This window comes from Poecilia latipinna, unplaced genomic scaffold, assembly GCF_001443285.1.
Source record: "Poecilia latipinna isolate Pla-1442-1.1 unplaced genomic scaffold, P_latipinna-1.0 Scaffold1779, whole genome shotgun sequence".
Lineage (NCBI taxonomy): Eukaryota > Metazoa > Chordata > Actinopteri > Cyprinodontiformes > Poeciliidae > Poecilia > Poecilia latipinna.
In genome coordinates, this window is record NW_015114395.1 from 23,168 (window position 1) to 50,667 (window position 27,500).

Sequence of the window (27,500 nt, forward strand, 5' to 3'; positions counted from 1 at the left end):
ATTAAATTCATCTTCACCATAACCTGGGTTCTCTGCGTCATCTCCTCACCACTTCAACCCCACCTTATGTCAGTCTCAGGTTTACATCTTTTTTTAATTTTGACATAGATAGATAGATAGATAGAACAAGCCATAGTTGTTCTGTCTTTTTCTAATTTTACTGTGACCTTTGAATGATGTTTATATATGAAATCTAACCAATATACTTGCAGACGCCTGAACTTATCAAGGTGATAATCTAAATTTATCCTCAGTTTAGATTAGTTTCAAGAACTCTTAATCTTCAAACTAATCATTTAAAAAAAAAAGTTGATTTAATAGTTGTTAAACAACCAAATCAGATGTCAACAGTGGAATTAGCAAATAAATAAATAAATAAACAAATAAATAAATAAAACCCCAAAAATTACAATTCTAAAAATGAGTTTTTCTTTGAAATGAAATGTGAAAACTCCTGGACAATGGTTACTGGCGGAGCAGCAGCGATTACTGTGATCCCATTTAATATACGACATCACTTCCTATAAACTGCTGCCTGAAAATCACACGGCAGAAAGCGAGCGGACCTGGCCTTGGCGGGACAGAAAGCACGTGTGTAGGAATGTCAACAACGTTAAGAGATATTGGACGTTTTCACACGGTCGGCAGGGAAGACCTGAACCAGTCCCAGCTGTCGGAGGACACAGAGGCCAACGCTTCGTGCTGCGTTCACTGACAGCCAGCACACTTCACTCGTGAGTACCTGGAAGAGGAGCCAGGCTGTAGATGGATCAGAGTAGAAAGGGGCAAATACAAACACACACCAGATTTTTCACAACTAGAAACCAGTTTGTGTTGGTTTGTCACCTAAAATGCCAAAATAATACCCTGCAGTTTGTGGTTTTCATGTGGATTCGAGCATCTTTTCTCCAGTTGTTTCAGTCTAAGTTAGAGAGACTTACACAGATCAGAGATGCAAACAAATGAAACATGATTTTTATTTTTACTGTAACCTGGTGTCTAAACTCAGCCAGCTGGACTTAGTTTCTTCTCACCACATGCATGAGAGGTGCAGGACGACACATTCCTTTGAACAAATGTTTAAAAGAGATACAGAGAGAGAAAAATAAAAAAGATTAGAAAACCTCTGGCCACATTTTAGAAGCCCCTCGCTATCATCTGTGCGTTTGTGTTGGTTGTCCTGAGTCCAGGCTGGGGCAGGCTGCATGCCAGCGACTCACAACCCACAGATGATGCATCTCTCCTCCTCACAACCACGAGCTCAGCTCTGCTTCACAACACGGCTGTTTTCAAAATGCCTTCATTAACAGGCGGCCATATGAATGGAGAGCTCTTTCAGGAGATGATGTAGATGAGCCACTGCTGCATGTGTTTATTGTTGTGTATTTATGAGACAACATATTATCGTAACCATAGCAGCTCGGGAGGAAATTGGCAACTTGATATGTACAATATTTAGAATACAAAGTGATGGATGGTATTTGTTAAACACATTTTTTTGAGAGGGGTTGAGATGGTGCATTCTTTGTGTTTAAACCGTTAAATTCACTTTTTATATCTCTGAATTGTTTTCTGAGAGCTAAAACGTCATGGTTTGAATGGAAAACGTAGAAATGTTTTAGAATGATCCAGTCAAAGTTTGGGCCAATCCTGCTGAAATGTTCAGACTCCAAACATCGAGAATTACTGGTACACTGATTGCAGTTTTTTGGACGATCACTGATCTTTTAAAAGGTCTGACCTGACCCGATTCCGATTTTAGCTAATACCATTTTTTTTTTTCTGAAAAGTTGCTAAATATAGCAAGAAAGTTGCTGAACTGGCCACAGTGGGGTGACTATTGTTAACTGTAAATATGCAGACATGACCTGGTGGGCCGGTCTGTCAGTCAAACCTCTTTGAAGGAGAAGTGGGTGATTTTTAAATGTTTGCTGAGGTAGATAAGATTGGCAGATAAGATAGGCTTCACATGTAAAAATCAGGCGATCGCCCAAAATTAAGGGAATCGGCATCGATAAATCGTTGCACCTCTATCAAGAGAACGTAAAAATCCTCGTCTCTGGATGTGGAAAGCTGATGGAGACATACACCTGAACCAACTTGCAGCTGTAACCACAGTGAAAATTTAGTTCTGCCTCAAAGGGCCTGAATATAAAAGCACTCCACACTTTTAAGATTTTTTCCCTTTTTTTCAAAGACATCTCAGAACCATTCTCTGCCTTCCTTCTCCTCTTTAATTCGGCACTATTATGTGTTGGTTAATCATACGGAATCATAATAAAGTACACTGAAGTGACATTACAAAATGTGAAGAATAAGCGTTAGCAAAGCACCTATGATCAAACTCAGATGCTTTGGAACAATCTTTCTTCATTTTTTACTGGTGCATTTCAAAACTTTTCACTTTTTATGGGTGGCTCAACTTTCATTTTGCAACACTTTTCTTGATTTTTGTTAAACTGTGACTATATATGGTTTATATTAATATCGCTTTGATTTTGATCACTTATTGTGAAGAGTTATCCTCAGTTTAGAGTCCTATTAACTGCATCTCTACAATCTGTAGTAGGCCTATACTTCCAATCAATCAACCAATCATTATTTAAATTTAGCGTAACATATGCCTACTTAAGTGTGTAATGAAAGCAACATAAAGCAACAGGGTGAACCTCTCGAAATAAAACGTGATCCAACACATTTACCATTCGGGCCTGTAGGGTTGGAAGCCTCTCCTTATTGGGTGTGGGAAAGTTTGGAGCCCCTGGTTTACACCCCGCAGCCAGCAGCACTGCAGTTTGAGCCACCGGGTGAGGAGAGAGGAGGGGTGGAGAGGGGGTGAATCTGCAAGACTCAGCTCACCACGCCTCGGCACGGTGAGTTCGTCAGCCATATTGACTACCTCCTCTGCTGTCGTGGGAAACGGGCGAGAGGAGCTCCGCTGGCCCGAAGCCTGCGTGCTATCACTGAGCCCTCCGAAGTGCGCTCCGCGTCCGGTAAACAGCGCAGAGGGGTCGGCCGGGAAGGTGAAACGCTCTATTTTTACCCCACCGTGGATATATATATATATATATATATATATATAAAGCAAGCGCTGCCAGTTGGAGGAGGTGACAGCGCGGTACATCCTCAGAGGAGCCGCCTGGCGTTAGAGGTGAGTTTTATCGGCTTCATCTGCGCACCGCTTCACCTTTAAGCCGCTAATGTGAGTGGGGATTTGTTTGTCCGTCTGAGCGTGGAGGTGTTTTAACTCGGCGGGCCGGTAACAAGTTGTTTCGCAGCACGTAGCCGCCCGACTGACTGCCTGACGGACAGCCGAGCTTCAGGGGCGGCGTGGCCGGACGGCGGTATTCGCCTCGCCGCGGCATCTAACCGGCTTTCTAACGGGAGGACGGGTGAGTCGGAGGCAGCCAACACCAGGTGGTGTCGCTTGTCTCTCCGGTCCTGTGTCAGTAAATGTTACGCAACAGCGTAGCCTTGGTAATAAGATGCTGGTTGCTTCTCTCTGGGTGACTTGGAAGAGGACTCGCTCAGCTTCATTCACATCAAACGAGCAGGGTTACAACTCCGGTTCCTGTTGGTGTGTGTTCATGGTTTCTGTAGTTCTCCAAACGAGCCTGAACGAGTTGGGCTTTGAAATGGGAAATTCTGCGGTTTTCTCTGTAGCTCGAGTGGAGTTCGTGTTTATTTCGTTGTTTGTAACGTTTGGAGAGACACAGTTGAGGTTTTTTTTTAAGTGTGTTTGGATCGCTTCACATTCCGCTATTAGGAGTAATTTCTCATTCAACTCAAAGCCGAAACTTTCAAAAGTTTCAAACTTGTTAAGGCGGTGAGTCTCGCCTACACTGCGGGCCATTTTTTAAAATTATTTTATTTATTTTTATTAAGCCTAATTGTTTACTGTCCGTCATGGAAACCCTACCCAGAGACTAGTTAAGCTTTTGGACGTAAACCTCAGTCTTGAATACGGCTCCAGCAGCTCCCACACATGTTAGCGGTCCATCTGCGGCGCAGGGACTCTCCGCCGGCGGCGTGTAGGAAATTAGCGGCCGCTGATTGGCCGCATTCGTGCGCGTGAAGTGTTTTATTGGTTGATGTCCGCGTAGCTGAAGTCATTCTCCCGCCGCCGATGCCGCCCCCCGCTGGGACCAAATTACAACTCATTTGAGAAAGAGGCTCGGAGCATGATGGCATGAGATTGGCTACCTTTGACAGCTGGTTTTGGATTTCTCTCTGCTGGGCTATTTTTTGTTGTTGTTTTTTTTGTTTTTGTGTGTGTGCCCTGTTGAATAATCATGCAGGTTAAGACTTATCTTTGTGCACAACAATGCATCCATTGTTATAATCTTTTTCTCCTATGAACATTCGTATTTTGAACCCAAATCTGAAAGTGAAGATTTCCAATGTTTTCTAAAACACTTTTCTGTAACATTGTCCCATAATAAATAATTTAGGGCTGCAACTAACGATTATGGCACTTAACCATAACATTTAATTGATTGATTTGAAAATAGCCTTTTTTCAATACAATATTAGAAATGCAGTAAAATATACAAATAAATCAATTATGTTTTATATTAGAAAANAACATTTTATTGCCTAAAGTTGCGATAACTGCATTCCTTTAGTGTAGGCTGGATCATTTGTAGTGAAGGATACATGTGCAGCTAAAACAGTACTTGTAGCATCAACATTTAAAATAACTTGGTCCTTTCTGCTTGCTTTACTTTGCATCAGTACTGTTTTTTTTGGATTAGCCTATTAATAACTGGATAGCAAAAGGAGCTTGATTTATATTTTTATTTTTAAACAGTAATTTGAACCGAATGAAGCTAAAAGTGCCACTAGATGAGTTTTAGGTAGAACATTTTTACAAAAGTTTTTATTTTTTATCATTTACATTTTTCTTTTTAATCTTAAATGCAAGATGTATCTATTTTTTTTGTGCAGTTTTGGCTTAATTACTGCTCCGAGTATATTGTTCTTTCAGAAAATGGCCTTTTATTTGAGTCTGTATGCTCCCGTTAACGATTAATCGATTGACTAAATTAGTTGACTGATATTTCAATAATTGATTCATCACGATTAATCGCTTCAGCCCCAACACATTCCTCCTTCTTGAACCATTTTAAGAAGGCCTCTAGGTTTAGAAACATAATCAGTGGTAATGGACAATAACATCAATAAAAAAAATCTATCAAACCCACATTAGCATTCTGAAACCCTAATCAGGCATAACATTATGACCACTTGTCTCACTGATCTGCCAAGGCCCAGACTCAGAGACTCCTGAAAGTGGGCCATGGTTTCTGTTCCCAGTGTGTTTGCAGCATATCTCTTAAGTTTAGTAAGTAGCGAGGTGGGGAATGGATGGATCAGACTTGCTTGTATAAGATATAATAAGCCTGGTTGGTTCACATCCTCTATGACAGACACCGGCAGGATCCGGAAGGAAATGACAGAATGTGTCTCAGATTAAGGATGAGAAGCTGAGTGATTTTAGCCTTCACATACCAGCTGCTCCGTCTGAGACTGATCTCAGAGTCGGTTTTACTCCCAAGTGTGTAAAGGTTCGTCTCTGATCTTATTATTGTTCTGGTGTTTCTTCAGATAACTGAAGGATCAACTTATGATCCTTTATCACGGTGGGATAATTCTCCTCCTACAAAGCATTCCACATCTAATGATTCATATTATAGTTTTGAATGAGCTTCTAATTAGTTTTTGGTTGTTTTTTCTTCCTCCTTTTTTTTATTTTCATGATTTAAAGTGTGTGAAGGTGACTCAGAGTTATTGAGCGCCATGGAAACATAAAGGATTGCAGTGTGACATTTGCCCCAGTGTTTCAGTCTGGGCTTTTTGAGGTCCCGCCCTGTATAGGCCATTTATGGTGCTGAACAAACGCTTTGCTTCATTCACACAGTAAGGAATCAGTGGGATCTTCAGTGCCACAACTAAAGATGCCAAACATAACAGTGAGCGAGGCTTCCTGCTGCTTCAGCAGCTGGTGGATGTTGACTGTGGGCATGTGTGAATGTGCTGCCAGATGTACTGCAGAGCCCCTAAAAACACGGGAAACGTTCATGTTTGACAGATTTCTTTTTATTTTAATATTATTTTTAAGTTCTATAGATTTGATGGTTTTATGAGCAGAAGGCCTGGTTCACCTTCCTGTCTGATCCTTATTGTTAATACCATGATTTAATGGTATTTACAGATACGTTTTGAAAGTAAACATTTACAAGATTATCAAATCACTTTTATTTAAAGCAGAAATCAAAAACGGACATAGTCACAATAGTGTTTTAATATTTTATTTCTGTAGAGCTGAGTAAAAGTGCTGCACAGTAGGGATGGACATTTATCGTATCGTTAGTTACTCATTGTGATAAATTAATCGTATCGTTTATTATTCATCGTGATACAGTTATCGCGTTTTGATTTATCGTTGTCACAATAAATTCCAATTCACGCTGATCGATTTTCCCCCTCAAACTGTTTGTATTGTCAATGTTTCATTATTTTCTCAACTGTTAGTTCAATAAGAGTATCGTATAATTAAATGCAGCTACTGTTTGAAGTTTAGTGATACAAATCGCTAAACTGCAAACGGCAAATTATAGCCATGACACGGCTATAATTTGGCGTGTCATGGAGTTGCCTAAAAAACGAGATAATTCTTATCGTCTCTCTTGTTATCACAATGCTACCACAAAATACTGATTAAAATAGCTGCTAGGAGCAGATTGGGTATGAGTTTGGGATTCAGAAATGATGACAGAAGTAGTTGCATCCTTTTATGATTGGTAATAATTCATTAGTGCATGATGTGCCTGTTTTTCTCTATTATATCTAATCGTTCATCTACTGACGGATAATTAAACTAGCCTTATTGAATCACACAAATAATTTCGAGTTTTGTTGAGAAGCTTCAGTGTCCACCTTTTGTTGTTTTCTTTTTTTATTTTATATATTTAAAATGTCTTCCAGTTCCAGGGTTAAATTTTTGTTAAAATTTATTGAGCTTTGAAACTGTTCTTGCATTACCATTATATCACTTAAAATGGTCTCAAAACAACAGTATTATTGTTTATTGCAATAATATCTGGTACAATTTATCATCGAGAAAAAATCGTTATTGTGACAGGTCTATGTGCAACTATGGTCATCTGAGGGATTTAAGAACTTAAACACAAAATCAACATCTAAAATTAAACTTGCTAAAAAAAGATGTAAAATTTGATGTTTTTATTTGTTTTAAATGCATAAAAAAATTCAAAATGTTGGACACATTTGTCAAAAAATCATGCGACACATCAAATGATCTAGGAATAATAAAAATCGGTTACAGTAATATGACGCATTATTTTAGCATCACTGCTAAGCAACTTCTTCCAATGGAAAACACAAAACCAACGCTAAACGTTTTAACACTTGGCGTTGCAGAACATGTCTGGGAATCTGCAAACTAGTCTGTTAAAATGACTCCTCATATCCACCGTGTATTGAATGAGTACATTCATGCTTTGTCACGAATGCATTAATAATCCACCATTCCCATTCTACTTCCGCCGCATCAGCAGAAATATGAACTCTGCACACTGCGGACGGTGGAAAAACCAGCAGGAAGCTCATTCTTGCATTAGTTTGGTGTGGGTTGCTTTACAGAGCCTCGATCTACTACTACTCTTCTTTTCTCGTTGAAACCCGATGCATCATCGCTTCTAAACGACATGTCGTCGTTACTTGATCGCATTCTTGGCAGTGCAGAATCTGCAGGCGAGCGACCGTTTATAATTTGACAATCTCATTAACAACATGATTAGAGTTTTCGCATTAATCATATTACATCAGGACATTCAGATTGCAATTTCTTAAAACCTGAGTGAACGCAGAGAGAGAGCAGAGCAGAGGAGAGGAGCCTGCATGAAGTTTAAAATGTTACAGTGTTCGCTTTTAGAAAACAGGATGAAAGGGTGTAGTGTGCTCAGGGCGCCGAGTTTCTTTCTTCATGAATGGTAACCTGGAAGCTCGATCTACTGGGAATAACCTTCTGGCTTCACTGAATGAACAAACACACACGCACACACACCCTGAAGGCTTGTATATCCAGATTTGTGAGAAGGTGCATGAACCAGAGGAACAAGTCTGCTCTCTTTAACTTTTTTCATTAGTGACCTAATGTGTGTGGTTGTCGACGGATGTTTATGTTTTTTCTGCAAATTGGACTAATTCTGATAGCTATGCTAAAGATGCATAAAAGCTAAATATTATAGCTAATCTTGTAATTTATTTATTTAATTTTGGAGCATATTTTCTGCTCTCTCGGCTCACCAAATCTTCTCTGTGTCTTAGTTTGCATTAGAATAAGTTTGGGTTATTTCACCTTTCTGTTCCCTCACGTATCTCCTGGCTGCAGGTATGTGGGTCAAGTAAAGCTTTGAATACTTATAGCCTCCCCCCACATAGTGTCTTTCATTTGGGTAACCCATTCGTTCTTCTTTTCTTTCTCTCTTTGGTAGCTGTCAAGATGAAATGAGTAGGAAAAGGAGCATTTTGATTATGCACTCGTTATTCTTCTCATACCGGCCATTTTCAAGAAGTGTACTTTAGATTTAAGCAATTTCTTAAAGGACTTTGGGGAAATATTTCACTGCCTCGACATACAGTTGCTTTGTGTAGCTAAATGGAGATGTTCAAAAATGTTTGGTGCATTTTTATTTCCAGATATGAGTCAGATTTTCCAGCTTTTAGGTCTTAATAAAACATATCATTTGAATGATGCAGAATGGTAAACTTTTTAAAAGATGACCTGCTTTACGGTACGAGGTAGAGACGCACCATAAAGGATTTACTATCACTTCCCGATGCACATTTCTGACCTGCTGAATTTTTAGTAGATTCCAAATTCTTCTCAACTTGTAAATGACAGCATTTACATTTTATTTTATTTTTTTTGCCTTTTTGCCGTTAATAGTAGTAATAAGTTGTTTATGTTTGGAGAATAATGTTTTAAATTATTTTTTGGGGGGGTGAAAAAAACCCCTCCATTTATTTCAAATGATCTCATTTGGAAACCATGTCTTTACAACACATATCCATGGTGTGTATTCCCCAGGGCGTGCATACCTTTCCTCACCTTTCCCTCAAGGAAACTTCATTTCTAAAGGCATCATGTTCAAGGACAGACAAAGACTGAAAGTTTCAAACGGCAACAATATTATCTGCTGAGATCAGCGGAGTGTCAAGTTGCTCTTGGCCTGAATGACTTCAGGAAGACGACATGTATTTGCAATACCTTTATGACTATTGATTAAATTTAGTTCTGTTTTTATGACTTTTTTTTTTTTAAAGTTTTGCACAATGTCTCCAATTCCATTAGCTCTAGCAGCTCGGATGCCAGAAGGATAGCTAAAGTCCATTCAACTGGCAAAATATGCCACAACTGTGCAAAGTGTAAATGCATTAGACTTGAAATATTAAGCCTACCAGATACTGCAGCAGGCAGTCCCTTGTGGTGTTGCACACGTGGATTAAAATAAACCCCCTGCCTATTCGTGGTTCAGTATTTGAAGATTTTTCTGACTTCAAGTTGTTTCTGTAAAATTCACCCATTCGAAGATTTACTTTCCTGTAGAGCGTAAATACAATATTCAAAAGGAAATGGAGATTGGGAACTGAAATGACTGGACACAATACTGCTGAATGCTCTTGTCTGGCATTTACAAAGCAGCCAATCCAGGAGCGCCATTGGTCTTCCTTGGCACTGATTGACTGACAGATGTTGGCTTTCATTAGTTTCCTCTCTGCTTATTAAGGCGTTTTTGGTGTTTGAACTATTACAAAAGTATGCAATCTCAAAATCATCCATGAATTCTTGGTGAATCTATTGCAAGCACATTTATGCCAAATTCATCGAAATGTTTTTTTTTCTTTCAGCTTCTGACCAGAAGAATGTTCTAGTCCTACTTAAAGCCCATTAAGGCTGCATTTTCCCAAACGATGAAAAGATGGCATTAATGAAAACACCTTCATAGTAGAGATAAAGAACAGTTGATCGGTGGAAGGAAGAAATCGAAGAGAAACTGGCTTTGCAGTTTCTCTTCGGTTGCACATATTGACATGACATTTACATGAGACGATGTACAAAAGTCCAACACATTACAGCTGTGCTCTAAAGCTCATTATTTCCACTAGCTTACACTGCAGATTGTCCATTAGGTCATGACAGAATAATTGATGGATTTCCATATTAGTGGGAGAGCACACGGTAGTTCAGGTGAACAAGTTCTACTGTATGCACTGCAAAATCAGATGCAGACAGCTCATTTAGTTAAATATTGTTTCTCCTTTTCGGCTAACCATACCTGCAGCAGCTAAAGTGATTAGTTAAGGCTCTGATGTGGAACATCTGGAATATTCCTCTGCAGCATCATTGGAACTATGACCGTCTCTGCAGTCAGTTTGACTAAACGAGTTTAGCTTATGGCGTTGTAAATGACTGAGACCAGGCCAAACCCAGTCGGCAAGGGCCTGGGGGGTTTAGGTGTCTGTCTGGTAGGAGTTGCCAAACATGATGTAGAGAGGTTATTCACCAAGGTTTATGATGATAAAACTTTGTTAGCTTAAAGAATATTTAGTGCTTTTCAAATATGTGCAAAACCTGGAGCAGAATCAGGAAAACATTCAGGACAGTTAAAGGAAATACAAAACCTGTGACCCACATTGAAACCAGCGGATTTAATAATAATAGGTCTAGTACTGAGTTAAAGGTTTGTTTGATAGGCACTTATGGTATAAATCTTGAAAATGCACATATTTTTCTCCCCGGGTGTAAGAAAGCAATAAAATTTCTTTTATACTCCACCTAAATGGGCGTGAAACGATTAATCGCGATGAATTTTAATGCATTTTATTAGAATAACCGGCAACTAATTTAGTAATGGATTAATCGTTAATTAGAATAAACACTCAAAAAAAGCAGTTTGTTGAAAGAACAACATACTCAGAGCAGCAATTAAGCCAAAACAAAAATGTTTACATTTTGCCTGTAAGATGAAATAAAATAATAAAAATATGTTCTACCCAGAACTCAAGTGGTGGCTTTTTCACATAGTTCAAATAATTTAGTTTTTTTTTTTAAAGTTTTGTAGGGTTTAGAAATGATTAAAATCAAGCATTCCCACTGCTGAGTATTTGCTGCACAACCACCTGCCTTCAGAAGACGTCTAGTCAGTAAATGGAGTCCATCTGTGTCTAAATTAATACCAATAACAATCCAGCTGTGCTGCGAAGGCCTTAGCGGCTTTCTCAGGGAACATTAGAGAACAAACAGCATCATCAGCCAAAACACTCATGGGAAATGGGATGATCTGCAGAGATTGAAAGCTCAGGTGGGAGAATCAGGACAACTGAACACTCTACAAATCTATCGTGGAAATAGCTTAGTACAGGAGGAACACCTGCTGGAGGCTGCAGAAGACCTGAGACCCTCCAGCTGGACGGTCGGCTACTCAAAACATTCATTCAGAGCTTCAGCGGAAAGAAGATTTAGATCAAAGTGAATTCATGTTGGAGTAACCCAAAGTTCAGAGCAAAGTCCAATAGGGAATTTGTGGCAGGATGAGAAAATGTATTTTGTTCTGATGTGCCAATGTGAGGGATTTTTTGCAAAGATCAGCCTCTTATGTGTGAAACATGTAGAAAAACTTCACAATTGTGTTGGATGATTGCGTAAAACCACAAAAAAAAAGAGTGGTTGTAATTAAGTTTGTCGCAATGAATCAGCAGTCGCATGATAAATTAAAGTGAGCTCATATTTTTTGAAGGGCAATTTTGTTCACAGAGGCTTCATGATCCATTTTATTTACGGTTTTGATTGAAAGTGTCTTTTTTAAATTTCCGTTTTTTGTTTTTGGTCATTGTGTTTATTTTGGTTATTCCAGTCTAGCCATCTTCCAGTTCCAGTGTGAAGTTTTCTTTACAAAGTTAAAGTTTGTTTGGTCTTGAGAGAGCAAACTTGTACTATTACACCATTATCAAGATGCAAATCGCAAATGGTCTCAAAACAACAACAGTATTCATCGCAAAATAATTGCTGGGACAGTTTATGGTCCAGCTAAATTTATTGTGACAGGCCTGGTTGTAATGTTACAAAGTGTGAGAAGGTTGAAGGAGGACGACTGCTGTATCATAGGGTAGTATTTGTTTAACATTATTGCACAATTTTCTGCCGCCTCTGATGTGAAACTCTTCCAGCTCGTCTCCATGCTGTATTCTGCGACTGTCCTCGAAGCTTTCCACTGAGCCTGGTTTAATTCTCCACACTGACACTTGAGAGACGTCTATTTCTGGCCCAGCACATCGCAGAGACCTGGCACCTTTGGGACACTTACCAACTCATCTCTTTATTTTACGTTCCCACCATCTTAAGCGTGTTGAAGGTCGAGATAAAACTGCACTCACCAGCTCCTTGTGGAGAGCGAAGGGAAAATCGGAGCAGAGAAGCAGGAGTTTGTGTTTTTCTTTCTCGCCGTGTTGCTGTTTCAGTTTCTTCCTGTGTGCTTTCTGTTGCTACAGCTGAGGATTTCTCTTAGCTGTCACTTGGCTGCTTCTCTGTTTTGTTTTTTTTTTGTTGGCCATTATCACGACTTTTTAATGGCCATGTGACTCCGTGGCGTTCTCCGTTTGGTCGTTTTCTGCTGCAGCCAACGTAGAGCAGAAGCTGTGTGTTACATCGAGATGCTGCGAAATCTGCAGATATACAAAAACATTACAGATTTTGAACATCTGGGGAAATTTGACCAGTTTTGGATTTGAAAAATTTTAATAAAGAAAGAAAAAGTTCAGGTACATTTTTTTTTAGTTTACTAAATGGACACAGATGTTTAATTTCTAGCAGTTTCACAAGATCTTAAAAGCAACTTATTTGCTTATTTTCCTTCACACACACATGCAGTCAAATGACATCCCATTCTTAATCCAGAGGCTTTCATATGATATTGATCCACACTTTGCAGCTCAAACTACTTTAGCTATTCTCAGAAGGATTTCCACAAAGTTTTTAAGGTGTTTATTTGAATTTTTGGCCATTCTCCATTTGGTCAAAAATGATGTTTCATTTCCATTTTTCTTTTATTATGCTTCTAAATTACTAATATAATCTTAAATACAGCTAAATAATTAATGCACACAATACTTGCAGTAAAAAAATGACTTCTTTTGTGATTTCCATGTTTGGAGTCATTGGAAAGCTTAGAATCCGTACTTTCAGAATCTGCGAATGACTCAAAACGCCCCAAGTTGACGTGTTCATGGTTTTGTCGTAGCCAGTCGTATTTACAGAACGCCACCAGCCTTCTCGGACCACATATTGCCATCTCGGGTTGTAAGACGTTGCGTTATTGCGTAGTCCGTGAGTGTTTATTGAATGGGTTAAATGGTGCTCAGAGTCAATGGATGCTTAGTTTCATGAAACCCGTCCGGTACCGTTGATGTAGGGCCATGGAAACCCGTCCCGTTGCGCCCCGTACACGCTGTCCTCTCCACTCTGCTCACCTCAGCATCTGCTGACTCTGCTCTGTGATTTTGCGAGGCCTACCTCTTCACAGCTGAGCTGCTGCTGTTCCCACTGGCTTCCACTAATACCTCCACCCGTTCTTTGTTAGGCGATTCAATGCATCACTGAGTCATTGCTGGAGGAATTATATCTGACGTAAAGCCTGCTGGACCACCAGGCTTTTACTAGAGAAGGGGGAAAAAACCCTAAAAAAGACCTAATCAGAAGAAATGTAAATTAATTGATTCATTAGTTTTTAGTTGTTGTTTCTAAACATCTTTGGGTTTTTCTTTGTGTTTTAGGCGGCGGTGCCCCAGAGTGCGGCAGGAAGACGGAGGACGACTTCTTTCAGTTTTATCAGCGACGGGGAACGGGAGGAGAGAGAAAGATGCCCAAACCGGTTGGTACCCCAACAGCGCGGATTAATTGGTGTTAATTGGTGTTCACAGTCAGTCGTGTTCTCTACCGACATGCAAAGTGCTGCTTGTGGTGCATGTTTAGAGCACTAAAAAGACCTCCGCCACACTTTGTGCTACATTAAGTCTTCTCAGGAAGGAAGTTGTTCCTCTTCGATTCCTACTAATTACAGGGAGGTTGTTCTGCCATGCAATGCAAAATCACAAAACTAACTTAAGACACTTCTTGCCAAGATACAGGAGTTAGTTTTAAGCCAGATGAAAAATTATTTCCCCTGGAAGGTTATTTCATTTATAACAATAAGTTTTTTCCCATGTTACAAGTGAAATAATCTGCCAGTGGAACTTTTTCATCAATAGTAAGTAATTATTGACTTAAATCAAGCTCCTTTTTAGTTTTGTCTTATTTCAAGTATACTAAGATATTTGCACCAGAAACTAGACCAAAAGATTTATATTTTTTTGCAGTGTGGTCCTAGTCTTTAAAGTTTTTGACATTTATTTTTTTGCAGTGTGGTCCTGGTCTTTAAAGTTTTTGACATTTATTTTTTTTGCAGTGTGGTCCTGGTCTTTAAAGTTTTTGACTTCAGTTTTTGGTTCAGAGATGTTCCAGAGCTGATCTGAGCGAGGGAAAGTAACTGTACTGATATTTAGGATGTTTTACAGAAGAAATCCACCATTTGTGGATTCCCGACTGCTTTCCACGTCGTGAATGGAAAGCAAAAAGGAACTATTGACACATCCAAGCTTTGCAATTCCACTTTTTTAAAAAAAAATAAAAGAAAAAAGAAAAAGTCTTGTAGGGGTGAAATGTATTGACATGCACATTTTTAGACCCGCTTTTACGAGCTGTGTGCTAAAGATGGTCTCTTGTTTGTCCCTGAATCACTGATCCGACATGAAGCCGTGGGGGTAATTGAGATTTCTTGATTATCTCTGGAGCGCAGCATGATTTAGGTTCATAACCACCATTCAGTTTTTAGTTTCATGCAGGTAGAGTGAGTCTTCCCAGCAGTCGGACACAAAATGTGACACGAGTTCACAACGTTTTGGTAAAACACTCAGATTCACTAAGAAGTTCGACAGTCAGACACTTTGTTTCTAGAGATTTCCACAAAGAGGCTTTCTCAGCTCTATTTTTACATCGAGGGACTCAGGAAGCTTCTTTCAAGTCGCTGCGACAGAGTAACACTTGATCAGCTGGGAGCTAAAGTAGGCGATGCGGACTTAAAAGTTTTATCACAATGTTTTGTAAAATTATTGTGATGACAATAAAAGTGATGGTTGTTGCTTCTTTTTTAGGTACCTGTAATTGCTGCAATTACAACCCAAATGCTGCTCTTATAAAACGTTCCCCTTTGTAGTGCGCTTTGCTTTCTTTTTTTTAAGGAAATGAGTCACAAAAAAGTGCACACAGGACCCGCATTTAATAATTTTAGCAAACGTATTAATATTTATTCATGCTGGCTCTCATTGAACAAGCATTTGAGAAAACTAACAATCCTGATTCCCGACAAAATGGACAATTTTGCGGGGCTTAATGTCATTAATTGGAATTTATGACGACAATAAATCAAAACTCTTGATGCGATAAATTTATCACGATAAACGATACAATAAATGTCCATCCCTAAACTAAAGACATATTGAATCCCAATATTGTGGTATTTCTACTAGAGTACAAATGAATCAGTTGGCATTTTAATTTTTTTTCATGCGAGACTCATTTCAAAGATGAACGCATTTTCCATTCTCCTTCCCCTCCTGCAGAGCAGCATTTCTGACAGAAGACATCGATTAGACATCAGAGAAAACTGTGATCATTGTATACGGCTTGTTCTGACTTTTTATTTATCCTTTCGCTACACACCGGCTCCTCATGCAGTTACGGAGTCTGTGAGTGATTGTTAGGTGAGTGGCTCATTAATCTTGGTAATGGGGAATTTGGCCAGGAACGGCTCCTACGTAGAGTCCAGTGATATGTGATCAAGATGAAACAAAGCAGCAGTGAATCAAAGGTGAAGCATTCAATAAATTAGAGTTTTTGCTACTTTTAATGCTCATTTTAAAATGTAATGTTAACTGGAGTTTCTCTGGGATGTTCTCAGGCCCAGTTTTCAGTGAAACCGTAACATGTTTTGTTGCCGCTCGTTTCCACGTCTGTAGTAATTGAAGGCTTTTTTTGAAACCAGGTCTGAGTGAAACTTTGCTGTGAAATTCTCTGCAGGTGGGAAAGCGCATGTGCAGCATGAGGTGGAGGCTAAGGGTTAAAGCACATCTTCGTTTCGATGACGTGCCAAATCACAGCGCCATACAGTGGCCTGGCATGACAACTACAGCCAATTTATTGTTTTGTCTAAATGGCGACAGAGAAATGCTCACCAGTCAACAGAACCTTAATATTCTGCTCCAACATGTGTATAAAACCAGTTTTTAAAGACGAGTGACCAAAGGCACACCGTCAAAGTCTCCAGTAATCTCATGTCTTGTATCTGTTGAAAGTGTTTTGATGCAGAAGCGACTAATATTAGCATGTTTGCTCTGTTGGACTTAATGACTTGTTGATCATTAGGCTCACGCAATATTTCAAGTTATTCCAAACCAATTTGGGCTAGTCTAAATTTCCCTTTGAAGCAAGGCTTGTTGCAGTTAATTTTTTCCATGTTTGACCAACGTAGTCGGCCTTATTGTTTCAGGTCCTTATTATTTATTTTACATTGGCCGTTTTACTCGACTGAACAAATTAAAGTTGTTTTTTACATGTTTGACCAGGCTTGTAAAGCTACTGGTGTGTTTGTGTGCTGCATTAGTGCAGAGTTATCAGTACATTTATGTCTTCTACCATTTTAAGTCAATTCAGTGCTACAGCCAGTATTAAACCTCAGATATCAATATTTAAAGTGAAAAATGTGGATCGGTTCTTCCTCACCACCTGGTAAACCCTTGTATTTAGTTAATAATGTGAAATAAATTTGATTTGAACAAAAATGTAAGAACTGTGCTTCAGAGTGTGCAGTGTGAACGTAACCCAAGTGGTACCGGTGCGTCGTCTCCTCCTCTAAACGTCTGTTATTTTGCACCATGATGGATTTCATGGGAAGCGATCGTCTGCTTTCTCTTCCAATAATTGTTTCTGGGGACATTCTGGAAATGACGGCGGGACTGATGAGGTTGAAAAGCGACGAGAGCAAAAGAGAAAGTTGAAAAGAAGAGCTCAAGCTTAGATCATCCAAACAGAGAAAATAAAAGTACACAAAGGGAAAAAGAGGATTTGGGAAGGACTGAGTGACAAGCACTTTGTCTGCAACCAGTCCAGAAAAACGATACCCCTGCTGCCCTCGGGGGGGAAACCCCACTCCGGTTACATCAAACCGCCCTTTGACATTAAACTTTACAACGGGAAAGTAAACTCATCAGCTGCTTTTACTCTTTCATTAATGAATCTTGTTTTTGTTTTGTTTCTTTAAAAGTCACTTGAATCTGGGAGCTTGTGTTGTAACCAGGAACTAACTTTTCTCCGTTAACTTATAGATACAAAAAGGCAAAATTAAACGTCTTTGCAGCAAATAAGAGCTGCGGCAATTGTTTTTTTTCCTTTATTGAGTTCTATAAAAACCTTCTGCCTGCCACACAAAACCACTAAAAAAAGAAAGTACTCGCAGGCAAAGCCTTTAAAATTGAATTTGCTCTGCACCTTCACCTGCCCTGGAGCTGTGTTTTAATGGTGCTCTTGTGTGCCGCAGTCACCTCTTTCATAAGTGGGGGGTTATACAAACCCGGTTTTATGTAAGTAACCAGGAAAGGCTTGTTTCTACAAAGAAGTGGTGATTAAATTGAATGAAGAGGATTCGGCTTAGTCTTTTACCTTGCATCACATTGTTGCACCGCGCTGCTGCTGGTGGCTAAAAATACACAGACGAGGCTGATGCTAAAGTAGAAGACTGACCAGTTACTAGGAAAAAAAACATCTGTTTATTTCAGGACGCCTGATGAAGCGCCTCGAGTCTTTTAAGCTGAAGTTTTGGTTCTGGTCTTCAATGTTAATGTTACATATGGCAGAAACCACCAAATTTTAGAAAGTAGCTGTGGACTAGGTTCTTGCGCTAACATCTTGGTACACTTGAAATAAGAGAAAACTAACTTATAAGTAAATTTTCAGCAAGATTAAAACCCGTTTTAAGTCAATAATTCCTTAATTTGGATTAAAAAAGTATTGTCACTTGTAACATGGAGAAAAAATTGTTGATACAAGTGAAATAATTTGAATAGTTTTAAGTCACTAATCCCTTAATATTGATTTTAAAGTCTTACTTCCATTGGCAGATTTTTTATTTTCACTTGTATCGACATTTTCCCCATACTTTGCGCCGCTTAACTTCAAACCTAGAATTATATGCAACTATTTGCATTGTTGTTCCTCTCATGAGCAGCTGAATCCGTCTTTCCAAAGCTGATTTTCTGTATTAAAAATGACTTTAGACCAGATGATAAATTCATCTAGGGTCCTGCAGTAGATCAAACATTCCAGTGTTTTCATGGTTTAAGTATCTGCATATTTTTTATTTATTTGTTGTGCATCAGTAAGCCTCGCTAACACTTTGACAGTCAATGCAAATGTTTCCATGCAGTCTGGATGAATAAACATCCATGCTCTGGTTGTGTGTTTATGCTAATGGCATTTGTTTGACCTCTTGAGCGCCTTAATTTGTGTGTGTTTTGTCCAGCTTTTCTTTTGGTTGTTTTACGAGACCTTTTAATGGAGGGTGTGAGAGGTGACGGGACTTTGTGCATTATTGATTTTATTGCTGGGTTGCGCACATGCTGCCTCTGCTAGCGATGCTGTCCCTGAGAGCCAGGGCTTTGTGGAAGTGAAGTGAGAGTTGGAGGCGGGCTTTGCAGCACTGGGGCTTTGCTGGAGGGTTTAAATATTTCAGAGGTCCATTTTCATCAATATAATGGGAATTATCCGAGTCACTAAATCTAGCTGTAGGGAGGGTGTGAAATTCACTGGGAAGCTTACCCGCTCTCCTCAAGTATCTCTACACTTTCTCGTGGAATGTTTTGTAGCAGCCCAGTAAATTCCTCTAAAGGCGCATCAGAACGTCAGAGATTATTTAGCTAGTTCTGCTGTGCTGCTTCACTCGGTCTGTTAAAATACCTTCAGACGGCATGACGGAGTCTTTGTCGAGTTTTGTGCCAACTTCAGGAGCAGAAAATGACCTGCGTTTTGAATTTTAACTGGAAAAATTCTTCAAAAATTTTTTTTTTTTTTGGGATGTTGACAATATTAATAAATTGACATAAATATTTGAGTTGCCCAGTAGTCGCCATAAATCATGAGCTATTATGCAGTTCGACTTTTCAATGTTGCCTTAAATTGTAATACTTTTGTAAATGGAGACGAGTTTCACTGTCAACGACATGCAGTCGACAACTGAGGAACCCGTGACAGACGTCACATTTTGACGAGTGCCATCATCAAACCCTTAATTAATGCACGCCAAAAATGTTGATCATTTTTCCATTTATTACGGTTCAAAAGCAACTCCAAGCAGGTGGGTTTTTAGCTTTGATTTAAAGGAGCTCAGTGTTTCGACTGTTTTGCAGTTTTCTGTAAGTTTGTTCCAGATTTGTGGCGCATAGAAGCTGAATGCTGCTTCACCAGGTTTGGTTCTGGGGATGCAGAGCAGAACCAGAACCAGAAGACCTGAAATGTCTGGAAAGTTGATACAAGTTTCTAATGTATTTTGGCTCCAAGCTGTTCAGTGATTTATAAACTAACAATATTTTAAAGTCTCTGAGCTGCAGGCAGCCAGTTTGGAGATACAAAAAATATTTCCTGACGTTGCAAAATGTGCCGACAAACGGGAGTTGAAAAAGTTTTTTTTTTTTTTTTTTGTCTTTTTATTGACTGCAGGTCATAAAGACAACACAGCATGTACATATAAACACAAAATGACATCATCCATTCTCTCTCTCTTTCTCATGTCAATTACATTCAGTTTTGTTGCTATGGCAACTCAGTGGTTTAAAAAAAAACCATCCAATTGCAGTTTTGTTGAATATCGTCTGTTGCAAAAAATCTGGATGTTGCTGACTTCTTTCTCCGTTTTTTTTTTATTTGTTTTTATTTTTAACAAATAAAAATGAATTAATACTTCCATTACACTCTGATTTATTATTTTTTTGCATCTTGTGTCTTGTAACATTGCTCATCAGACAGAACATGCTGTTGGCACTTAAAGAACTAAAGTAGCACTAATCGATGCTCTTTGTTGGAGTACAACTAATATTGGCAGCAGTTTTATGTTTAGATATAATAATTTACACCTTGTGATGCATATTCACATGCTTTTGGGAATAGAAGTTTAATTGGAGGATAAATGTAGTCAGAAAGTGTCTGATTTTAATTCAGTATTCAAAACAAAAGGGAGAGGAAGAGGACTAAATATGCTCTACTTGCACAGTTCTTGGAGGAAAAAAAATGCAAGCATTGATTATGTTCTCATCACTTTTGATTTCTGCATGAAATGTATTTTCTGCCAGTCCAGATCTGCCCACACAGCAGAGACGTTTGCAAATTCTTTAAAATTCATCAATTCCACGAACAACTACTGGACCTGGCATGACGGTGGATCAATCTCACCACATATACATTCGTGATGCTTCCTGAAACGTTTAACATACAAATTGCTGTTGACATACGCTCAAAGCATCCTTTAACGCATCAAATAACATAAAACCAGGAATTAATTAGAAAGTAGGAGTGTAAAATGTTGGTTGGTGAAATACGAGTGTGGAAGAGTAAATAAGGGATCGAGGTGTAAAAAGCAGACATCATTGTGGAAGTGAAAATGAAAAGCCGCTAACAGACGAGGTCAAGACGACGACATGACCTGGTTTGGCCTTAAATCCTGCATAAAGCAGCTCAGCAGCTTTTAATCGTGGCTTCTCTCATTCAGTCTCAAACGCAGTCAACAGGTGGGCTGCGGCGCGTGGGCGGGCTCTGCCTGTACACACTAGCCTGGTATTTAGCTGTCACTACTTGTACATAACACGGAGTTGCTCAAGGATGCTGGCAAACACAGACGGCTGCAGACACACGGCATTGTTCCGTGGCGTTAACCAGCTACAATTTTAAACGGCAAACTGAAGGCGGGAACAATCGGTGACAACAGGCCTCCCCGCTGGGTCGCTTGGCACTGGCGGGTTCTGAAGGATGGAAAAATTGCTCTCGATCAAACCCCCCTCACCCCCCCGCCTAAACAAGACCTCCAGCTGCTGCCTCGGATGTACAATCTGTGGCTGAATAGAAGTGATTTAGTTTTCTCACTGCAGTTTCACATGTTGAATTAACTGGAAGTCTCACAAGTTGTTTATAGACTTGGAAGACGAGAGAGAGAAACGGACCTTCAGTGTTGTTTCTGCTTTTTGATCAGATGCACATCTAAAAGATTCCCAGCTCTGCCTCCTTTTAAGATGTTCATAAAAGTAAGAGACGCTCCATTTGATCCACAGACTCGTACAAATACACACCGTGTTCTGGACGTCACTGCGTCGTTTTTCTGTGAAGTCAGAAGTTTCGTCGTCTCGTTCTGGGAACGCTTATCCCACAGCTACAAAAAACACTTTAGAATAATAAGCAAACATTCATATCGGAGTCGCTCATTTACCTCAATTTCACATTAGAGAAGGTCACTAAGAAAACACTAAATACGGTTTCATCAACCTGCAACATTTTCTGATTGTGACTAAGGTTTTCTGTTCATAACAAAGTCAGCTGCAAAAACTAGGACTTGTTTGGGGTCCCAAAAAAAAGTTGGGAGTACAGCTTTTTTTTTTTCCTTGACTATTAATCCCTAAAGAAATATATGGTCACATGTAGTGTTATACACACAAGTCACAGTATCTTGAAATACATTTTTCTCTGTGCTATTTAAGTGATACCAGAGGTTCACCTGCCAGATGTGTCTGACTCAACAGATTCTGAAGAACTTTAATTTGCATCCTTTCACCTGTTATCGTTTCCAGAGACGCCCTTTGAAATAATTTTAGTTGTTCAAACTACAGTTTAAGTAATAAGCCTACCCAACTAATTAACTCTAATTAGAGGCCCGAGCCTGAAGTAAGCCCAGTACAGGGTTTCCCCTCAATGTATTATAAGCCTGGTGGGCCACCAGGCTTTACTTGTAGGCCAAGCATTGCTTTTTTTTTTTTTTTTTTTAAGTCTTTTTAAAATGTTTGCATTTTTTAAGACTTTATAGTTGGTGTTCAGGTAATCTTCCAATCTTTCAATAATACATGATTATCAAGTGATACTTTCACATTTCCTGTCAACTTTAAACTTTTTTTTTTTTAACTCAAAAACACGACGGACCGCTGGATGAATGAATGACCTGGCACCCAACTACCAGACTTGGCAAGTTTTCTGGGGGAAACTTTGCAGTAAATACTTTAATTATTTTAAACTGTTGCTAGTGTAAAATGCCTTCAGACTTCTGATTTTGCTCCCTGTTGGCCCAGTGGAGTAACTTCTGTTATTAGCTTTTGTTTCATCGTCTTGGCTCCATTTTGTCACTTGTTGCATCTTCAGGGAGAGTCGAGTGCAAATCTCCTGGGATGTGGGACTGATGATATGTTAGACCACTTGCTACAGTTCTAACATTGGGACATCCCTAATCAATATTAATATTACCTATATCTCCCAAACAGTTAGCCTGCTTGGTTTGGATGCTAACGGTAGCAGTACACTTTGAATCAGAAAACCGCATGGCCCAGTCGCTGCAGTCGGTGGTTTCTCCTCATGTTTTCGTGGATTTTCCAACTGTTTAGTATTGCAACACTTGTGATGTTTAGTAGTAACAGCTTATTCACCACATTTCTGTTCCGACCTGAATGGAGTGAACGGGCTCTTGGCTACCGAATGACTCAGCGGTGTTGATTATTAGCATATGAGTGGAGCTCTCTGGCTCTCATTGGGTCCCTGTAGTGGATCCTTAATGGCGTAATGCGTACATGTGTTTTTATGATTTACTGTCTCACTTTATGAACAATCTTTGTGGATAGAAATTTGTTTCACCTGTGCAACAGTTGTCCTTAGCCACCAAGGAAGGTACATAGCTGCAGTTATTAGTTTTATGCAGTGTGTTTTCTTTACGGGTCTCCTACTTTTATAGTTTGAAAATATTTCAGTGTTGGCATCATTGCCCTTTGCTTCATTCATACCAGGAGCCAAAATAAAAGAAGTTAAAACAATAGTTTTGGCCAATATCACAGGATTTAGTTTATTATGTGAGCAACAGAACATGTCTATCTCTGTGACACATGAGCAGGGAAGGTTTTATCAGTAGAAGTGGCATTATGGATTGCGGTCTGTGCGAAGGCTGAAACTACTGACTTTATCTGTTAACGTATTCGGTTATCAGGAAGAAGACATTGCTCTGCTTCCTTATCTGTCTCACAAACTCGCTCACTTACTTGCATGTTAAAACATGCCTTCTGCAGGTGCATGAAGTTCCTTGCATTCATCTTATTCTGCTTGGTTAAGACAGCGTGTTGTTACTTTGCTCCAGGAATCTGATTTTATTGTTGCACTCACTGCCACCCCTCCACAGGTGGGGTTAACCACAGAAGGTCAGGGCTCGGCCTGTCACAGTGGCAAATTTTGCTGGACGATAAATTGTCCCAGAACGTTGTGTGATGAACGATTATATTGTTGTTTTGAGAGCATTTTCAATTAACATAGCGGTAATAATTGGAAGAACATATTCCCAAAGATTCATTAACATTAAATTCTAATGAACATTTAAACACAGGAACTGCAAGACATTTGACATATCCAAAATAAAAACAACAGAAACGACAAAACGACTTATGAAGTATCTGTAAAAAAAAAAAAAAAATCTTTAAAAAAAAGGGATAGTTGAGGCTAAAGCACCAGACTGACGACTTTTATCATTCAGTTTTTGGTAAAAAGAGAGAGAAAAGATAAAAATGATAAACCAAGCAAATTAAAATTATTTTTAATTTATCATGCATTTATTTGATTTATAGTTCATTGTGACACGCCTAGCCAGGGCTTAAAAAGCTGGCTGTTCTAAGCGTCCTGTATCCAAACATGTTATTGGAAAATTGAGTGGAAGGAGAACCTGTTTAACTTAAACCCGACTCTGCAATCACAGAAAGAAAACTACTGATGCTAAAGTTTTATATGTGCTAATCTAAAGGGCTACTTCATTGCTTTTAAAGAACCTGGACAGCACTTTATTATGTCAAAATATGTAATTCTAGCAGTCAAATCTGAGCAGCATAATTTTACACTTAACTGTGTTTTCTGTTTAAAATACTAATTGAGATAGCCATATTAAAAAAGTCACATGAGGCTCATTGATCAGTTTAAAAGAGTGCTTTTCATTAAGATCATAGTTTTTTTATTATAATCTTAAATGTCAGGTTTTTATTAGTTGTCAGTAGAAAATCATAATTAACAGAAATATTGAAAATATCAGCATGTGTGGAAATGATCTCTATACAGCTTTGTAAAAAAGTAAGAGACCTCTTAAAATGATCAGTTTCTCTAATTTTGCTTTTTATAGGTATATCTTTGAGTAAAATGAACATTGTTCTTCTATGAACTATTGACATGTCTCCAAAATTACAAGAAAATGTTTTTTGTATTTGCAGAAAACGAGAAATGTGCAACATAACGAAAAAGATGCAGTGCTTTCAGACCTCAAAGAAAACAAGTTCATATTCATTTAGAAACGGCAACACTAATGTTTTAACTCGGTTCAGAAATCAACATTTGGTGGAATAACCAGGAGGTTTTCAATGGGGCTCTTCATTTGTTCCAGATATGTATAAAGTATTTTTCTTGTGAACTGAATCACTGAATTAAATGAACGTTTCAATAATAATCCAGTTTACTGAATGTGACTGTAAGCTACATAAATCTAGGCTGAATTCTTCCCTTCTTGTTACAGATTATCTTAAAACGGTTTGTTTTTGCTAGCAGAACAAGTGTTTCACAAATCAATATTGCGATTCTCCTAAATGCTTTTCACTCATACTTGTTCGCATGTGGGTTTTTTTTTTTTTGTGTGCGGTTAAAGCATAAAGGAAAATGCTTCCCTCTCCCTGTAGCCGCTCTGTTGTTTACTGTTGACCCCGTCGTGACCTTTTAAACTCGTATTGTTCAGCCTGAGCAGTCGATCCTCTCTGTGCCGCCCTGCAGAGTGTTAAAATCCCTCTCTGCGAAGCCACAAGGCTTTTTAGAAAATTACACTAAAATCAGGCCCAAGGACGTTGCTATGGAGACGTTATCAGTCAGACTTCAGAAGCCCGACAGGCGACGCTGCGCGTGCGCGGAACAATGAAACCCTGTGTGTGTTGTTCTTGCAATGTAAAGCAACTATATCACTATGCTGCAGTACAGAGACACTGGCAGCTGCCTCTTTGTGATACACACACACGCACACACACACACACATTGCTGCTGCCACCACCATATGCTTGCGTTTCCATACTTTCCTGACAGCTGCTGCACAAACGCAAACCTCATACTCATCTAGAACTGAGTAGCTGCATAACATACACACTCACACACACCTTCATCTTCCAGAGAAATCATTTGTTGTCCCTCCTTTTCTTTGACGAAAGCAGGAAGTGATGGAGTGTGTGTGTGTGTGTGTGTGTGTGTGTGTGTGCTCTCTCTGTAACAATTTCTGTTGCTTTGTTGGTGTGCATGTCGTATCTCTCTCAGGTCACTGCGCGGACCGCGCTCCTTGTGTTTTCTGGCTGCTGCTTGCCTGAGATTGATGCACCGAGTTCACCGCAGGCGTTATCTGTCTCCGTCCGTCTCCCTCACTAGCAGAGCGCGCATAAACCCTGTCCCGCTGTCTTGGTGGGGGATCTTTCCATCGCGGAGTAAATAATACGTAGCATCTAGCTCGGGCCAAAAATAATCCCAAATCCAGAGCTGAAACAAGCCCAAAACTTTATCTTAACCCTGAAACCTAACTCTCTTTCGACATGCTGAGGTTTTTGTCCTTGGAAGTATTTGAATCTTTTTGTTTTTTAGACTGTTTGTGTTAAATCAAGAGCACACTTCCTCAGCAGTTTTATGCCCAAGGCTGCTGGATTCGTCTCTGCTCCCTTGCTCAGCTCCTCTGCGTCTCTCTGGGTCTTCTGCGCTGTGCCGGGGTTACTCGAGGACGGTGCCGATCGGCCATGCTGCAGAGGTGGGCTTGCGTACTGCAGCACAGAAAAACGCGGAACAGTCCAGCTTAATGCACAACACCTCCCGAGGGAAGCGAACCACGCTTAGATGAACACGTCAAGCGTGTGATTGTATATAAATTACAGAGTTCAGTTCAACAGAGTAATCCCACAATAGGGTTATAATACTTTTCATAACTCTGCTTTTAACTGTCAGTGTCAGCAGAAGCTCATTTGTGGCTCTTCCCACCTGACTAAACCTCCGCCTGTGAACATTTTTATTTTCGCAGCTGTACTCCACCTCCCTGTTGCCAGTGTCAACAAAACCCTACAGCAGAAATAATTCAGGATGAGACATCATTTTGGGTCAAGATTGGCTGAAATAGACAGAAATTCAAAACTGAAACCTCACCTGCTACAAAAATCCTTACTTGTTGAGCAGCTGTTTATTTTATACACACCAAGCTATTAAATGATGGTCATAGCTACACATTTAAGAGATTTCTTTTATTGTCTTAAAATATAGAAAAATAACAAATAGTCTAAGGCCTTGTACGCATGTAGCTGGTTCTCTATAAAAGCAAATGTCTCCCCCACATTGAAAAATATAATGGTGTACACATGGGAATGTTTTCAACAAGATAAATCTGCACAAATCTGATCCTGTACATCGTTTTGAACATATTTACAAGCTTTCCAATGACATCAAACACGTTGAAATAAAAAAAGAAATTGTTCTTAAATTACTACCACGTGTTATGTGCATGAATAACATTTAAGGCTATTTATGATTTAGAAGCACAATTAAAGAAAAATAGACTTGGGTTGCTTTAACAGAAACAAAATAAAATCCTTTTCTGCACCATTAAATATAAAAATAATTAAACTGATTTCTATCGATTGTATTTATTTAATTCAATATTTGTTTTGATTAAATAAAAATAGCTGTTGATGACTTAAAGCAGAGTATCATTCATTACCAAGCAAAGTCTTAAAAAAACATAACAGTTCTGAGTCGAGTCCTACCGTTCACCGCATAGAGCCGTTCAAAGGAATCCAATCGCTAGTGAACGACACATCAACACTCGGCAGCTATCACTTAGCTTCCTCTGATCATATAATATTCCTGGTGTTTTCTTTCCACCGGTATCTGCAACTTTTCTTTTGAGTAACCCGGTTTTAAGCCAGTTTTCCATCATTACTTTTAACACAATCCTTTAGCTAGCTGTAGCGTCGCACTTTGAGCTGACGTCACGGCAAATAAACGGTCGTTTACATGCAGTACCTCGCGGACCACTAGAGGGCGCCCGTGG

General features: G+C 39.2%; 1 protein-coding gene across 3 annotated transcripts in view; it reads left to right on the forward strand.

Moving 5' to 3' along the window:
- The first annotated feature begins 2,736 nt into the window (after positions 1 to 2,736).
- Positions 2,737 to 27,500, forward strand: part of LOC106965188 (radixin) — a 48,987-nt gene continuing 24,223 nt past the window's right edge. The window contains exons 1-2 of one of the 3 annotated variants that reach the window (XM_015061119.1): positions 2,737 to 2,873; positions 13,858 to 13,955. In XM_015061119.1, coding sequence (XP_014916605.1) covers positions 13,944 to 13,955 — 12 coding nt within the window. In that variant the 5' untranslated portion in view covers positions 2,737 to 2,873; positions 13,858 to 13,943. The other 2 variants (XM_015061117.1, XM_015061118.1) reach the window with 2 other exon arrangements.